This window comes from Zea mays, chromosome 4 (genome assembly GCF_902167145.1).
Source record: "Zea mays cultivar B73 chromosome 4, Zm-B73-REFERENCE-NAM-5.0, whole genome shotgun sequence".
Lineage (NCBI taxonomy): Eukaryota > Viridiplantae > Streptophyta > Magnoliopsida > Poales > Poaceae > Zea > Zea mays.
The window spans coordinates 12439637-12444729 of record NC_050099.1 but is presented as its reverse complement, the minus strand read 5'-3'; the positions used below and the strand labels follow the sequence as shown (position 1 = coordinate 12444729).

Sequence of the window (5093 nt, the reverse complement as noted above, 5' to 3'; positions counted from 1 at the left end):
TTTCAAAGGCATGTACTGTGGGCGAATGACTTCCACCTAGAGATCTGAGAGCCAAAACAGGGTTTTGAAAGATGGTTATGTTAACAATGTGACAAGCCTGCATATATTTGCAAAGAGGGTGCTTGACTCGATTCAGCACACAGACCACATGGATGCTGGGGAGTCACACTACTCACAGGTATTTGCCCACACCCCTGAATTTTTTGGTCTGATTGTAAAAAAACTGTTAAACATAAATGATTCCAACTACTGGTGTGGTGTGATTGCAACCCCACATTAGGTGTGATTGCAACTACTGTATAATTCTACCCAAATATCTGTTAAAAAATGTAAACAAAATGATTGCAACTACTGGTGTGTTGTAATTGCAACTACTGGTGTGGTGTGGATGCAAACACTGAATAACTCTGGGGAATTTTGTTAAACAAACAATGATTACAACTGTTGTCTGGTGTAATTGCAACTGATGGTTTGGTGTGATTGCAACTTCTATATAACTATGCCCAAAAATCGGTTAAACAAACAATGATTACAACTGCTGTCTCGTGTAATTGCAACTGCTCTATGATGTGATTGCAACTGCTGGTCTTAATGCAGACTGAAGTGTCAGAGCCTGCAAATCAAGATTTGATGAGCAACTCAGCAGGGTGTACACCAGGGCTGTGTACAATGAATACAAGAGGGAATATATTAACAGCACAACTTTTGTGATAGAGCCTGATCCGGGAGTGGAATGCGGTTACTTGGTGAAACATGAGAAAGGCGATGGGACATTTTGCTGGGCACAACACGCATTCAAGGTGGTGGCTGACAAAGCAGCAGGCGTGTATAAATGCGAATGCATACAGTGGGAGCATACAGGTGAGATGAATTGCAACCTCATTACATTAAAAAAATTAAACATTGATGTTCCTGCATATTTACATCCAAATTGCAACAAAAAAATGCAGGTCTGTTCTGCATGCACATAATAAAGGCATTCACCCACCTCCAAGTCCAAAACATACCTGAAAAGTACATTCTGAAGCGATATACACGTAATGCAAGATCTGTGGTTCCGTGGGACCGGCACGATGTGAGTGTTGGTGGTCAAAATGAGACAGAGCAGTCAAGGTTGTCGAAGCTGCTGCCAAAGTTAATGCGACTGGGAAGAGCGGGAAGCAAATCTGATAGAGCATACACTGAAACTATCAGGCACATCGACATGATAACTCCTGGGATTGAGCTTCTACGAACAGCGGAGATTGGTCCGATTGGTCCGGACGAAGCAACAAATACTGAGTTGCAGCAAGATGCAGAAGGACGGCGGAATATTGGTCCCATTGCACCAACACAACAAAGTTCTGACAACAATATAGAACCTGTTGTGATGCCAACTGGACCTACACCACCACCAGAATCGGGCCTGAATCCAGATTCTGCAAACTGCCTCACTGATCTAAGATTGACTGAACCGCCAGTGTCGCGCACGAAGGGTAGGAAGTCTGCCAGTGGGGCTAAATGTGCTAAAAATAGTGTGGAACCTGCTAATCCATACAGCACATATAGTGGTGGTCAAGGCATAAAAGAGTGCCAAACCTGCCATGTTAGGGGACACTATAGCACAACATGCCCTCAGAACCCAAACAGAAGCAGAGCGGCCGAGAACAAGGACAAAAAGAGAAGTGCGAAAACTGTAGGTTGGACTCCAAGAAAAAGAGGTCGTCCAACAATAAAAAAGGACTAGATGGGAATCAAGATGAGGCATAGAGTGAGGGGGATGATACACAGCAATCTGGGTGCACTATGGCGGTGCAGGAGTCAACAGCACACGCGGTGATTGCAAGAATTAGGAGGGCGACAACTTGCCATGTTAATTACCAGGATGAAAGTGATTAAGGATGACTATGAATCTGACTGAATCTCCAATGTAATATTTCAATTTTATCTTATTTTATAACTCTGTGTAAGTTAAACTCAATAATGACTGTGTGACTGTTCGGAAAACAGTGGACACACATGACCAACCAATTGCAACATCGTAGTTGCGCTGATTGCAACTGTATGTATACACTGAATAATACATGAATCTGTGTTATCTGTTTATGTCTCGACATATAATTAAAATATATCTTGTTTTATTATCATATAACAGTTGCTACTACTCATAAACAGGTTTGCAAAGTTTGCCATCATGCTGGTTACCAAACATAGAAATAAAAATGAGTGGTCATGGTCAGTTGCAACTACGATTACAATTTCAGTTGCAACTGTAACATATACGCTGGTTGCAACTGCCTCATATGGAAGGGCTCCACCTCGCCGGTGGGTACAGAACACAAACATATACATTGGTTGCAACTGCAATGGCTGGGATTTTTCAAACAATATTGGAAACTGCAGTTTAGAGTACGATAACAACTAGATGAATAGACCAGTTGCAAATGGAACCAGTGCGCTGGTTGCAACCTAAACAACATTACTGGATTGTTTCTGGAGATAACATAACACAACTGATTGTTTCTGACTACTGCATAACACAACAGATTGTTTTTGCATGAATCTAATTGTTCGACTGACTACTATCCCATTCAATTGGCAACGGACGACCACCAATTCTAAACTTATCAAGCGAACCAGGAATTTCAGCTTGGTTTAAAGGGTGGAAGATCTCGTAATGCAACAGCTCACATCTGTATATCGGGCCCTTGAACTGCAATGGCATAAAAACATCATAATGGTCAGTGACTATATTATGATGCACACATAGAAAACACACAAAAAAAGCACCAAAACAGATAGAAAATCAGTTGACAGCATGGCTAACCGGATTGATTTCCTTGGTCATTTTGTCCCCATCATAATATTCCATGTACTTCCATACAAAAAAAAGACAATCGCTTTGACCTGCTTGCTTTGGCACATCAATAAAAGGCCGCCTCCACTTGCTAACTCTGGGTAACTTGAGGTTGGAAACTTTCTGGAAGGCTGCATCAATGATTGGGATTTTGGCAAAGACAGCCTTGTGCCGTTCTTCCTAATTAGAACAATTCAGGAAGTAGTCGTTTGAGTCCAGCACATCAATACGCTTATGGATAAAATTGAAGCAATATACAAAATAGTGAGCACCATCTTTGATAGGGACAAAAACCTGGTGCAAGGAAGGAGTAGAAAACTAATTACTAAAAATGGAAAACATATATGAAAAAAGAAGTTGCAAGAAAAAAGTATAGACAGTTGCAAAGTATGTGTCCTGGTGATTGCAACTGTAAATGATGGAAAGTAAAAAATTGTAGGTATGAAAAAAGTGGGTTGGGGAAAAGGTCTGCTAACCAATTTTGCTCTTGACAAATCATAGTTTTCGCACTCAGACATCAGATGATTCCATACATATATGAATTCTTCCGTCTCAGATTTATCAGCGTTGAGTACTGCTTCACACGTTGATACATTGAACTGTATGTGTTTTCCAGTTTGGAGAATAAATAAAAAGAGAAATGATAAATGATTAAATTAGTTTAAACACATAAATGCAAGACAGTATACAAAAAATACATGGTTTTGGAGAAGAAACTTACATAAAAACCAGTGGTCAGAAACACTCTGTATCCACAAGAATCAACCTTGTGCACAATATCATCATGTCGCATGCAGTGCACGAAAAAATCTATGATTCCTGATTCACCAAGGGTGTCATTAGAAAAAAGATGTTAAAATTTCCTCGCCAGTTAGTCCAACAAGAAGGCCAAACTCCAACAAAATTCTCCTGCATCAACAAAAAAAAAAGAAAAAAACATATGGATTAGTGAGAAGAACAGGAGAATGTGCAACTGCTGGTGTGCTGTGATTGCAACTGTTGGTCTAGTGTGATTTCAAAGTACTGAATAACTCTGGGAAATTCTGTTACACAAATATGATTGCAAACTACTGGTGTAGTATAATTGCAACTAGTGTGTTGTAATTGCATGTACTATATAACTCTGTGAAATTCTTTTTAAATAAAAATGATTGCAACTTATGTTATGGTGTGATTGCAACCACGCATTAGGTGCGATTGCTACTGCTATATAAGTAACTAACTGTTCAAGAAAAATAATTGCTACTTGGTTAGAATTGCAAAATAAAAAGTAAATAGCAATTGCAACTTGGGAAAAACAAAAAAAACCTTTTCAGCTCAGGATCAGATGCGATCTTCCGCCTAAGTGCAACAGCCTTGGCCAGGGGTATCTCAGGTCGATTACGAGGGATCTTGAACGGGGATATGTACTCCCTAGGCTTCTTCAGCACTCTATCACCTAGGCGCTTGAATATCATCCTTTGAAACTCACTGAAATCAGCCTGGCCTACTGAGACTTCGTCTTGAGAAAGTCGGATTGGTTGGGTCAAATTGTTGATATCATCATCAGACTCCGCCGGGAACTGGATATCATCAAATGATGAGCTGGGTCCTGCCTGGCCATCAATGCTCTTCTCCAAACTATCAATCTCAGCTTTGGCCTCCTGACGAAGCATGTTCAACCTATCCTCGTACTGTTGGCGCTGCTCAGCATATTCTTTTGACATTTGTAACTGGAACATCTTCTTTAACTTGGCAGCGGGCACCGGCTTTTTCAAAGCTTTGATGTTGTCCTTTAGCTGTTTCTAGATTGCAACCTGTATCCTTTTCTCCTCCGCTTCAACCTTCTTCTCGGCATCAGCCTTCTTCTTCACAACTTCTTCAGCTGCAGCCATTCTCTTAATCTCAGCTTCTTCAGCCTCAGCCTTTCTCTTAATCTCAGCTTCTTCGGCCTCAGCCTTTCTCTTAATCTCAGCTTCTTCGGCCTCAGCCTTTCTCTTATCCTCAGCTTCTTCTTCCTTCTTCTTCTCAGCTTCTTCAGCTACAGCCTTTCTCTTGATCTCAGCTACAGCCTTTCTCTTGATCTCAGCTACTTCGGCCTCAGCCTTTCTCTTATTCTCAGCTTCTTCTGCCTTCTTCTTATCAGCTTGTTCGGCTTCAGCCTTTCTCTTCTCAGCCTCCTCAGCTTCAGCATTCTTCATCTCAATCTCAGCCTTCTTCTCAGCCTCTGTCTTCTGTGTGTTGGCAACTTGAATGGACCTATCGCTCCTCCTTGAGT

General features: G+C 41.1%; 1 protein-coding gene across 1 annotated transcript; it reads left to right on the top strand.

Annotated features, from left to right (window-relative positions):
* Positions 1 to 717: 717 nt before the first annotated feature.
* LOC103655105 (uncharacterized) lies at positions 718 to 2387 on the top strand. Its single transcript, XM_008681912.3, has 3 exons — positions 718 to 861; positions 951 to 1559; positions 2290 to 2387. The coding sequence occupies exons 2-3, from the start codon at positions 962 to 964 to the stop codon at positions 2385 to 2387; spliced, it is 696 nt and encodes a 231-aa protein (XP_008680134.1). The 5' UTR covers positions 718 to 861; positions 951 to 961.
* The last annotated feature ends 2706 nt before the right edge of the window (positions 2388 to 5093 follow it).

Excerpts from the sequence above, each read along its gene's own strand:
- LOC103655105 (XM_008681912.3), top strand. The coding sequence starts at position 962 with ATGCACATAATAAAGGCATTCACCCACCTCCAAGTCCAAAACATACCT. Across the intron at positions 1,560-2,289 it reads CACATATAGTGGTGGTCAAG|GGCTCCACCTCGCCGGTGGG; the intron begins GCATAAAAGAGT and ends CTCATATGGAAG.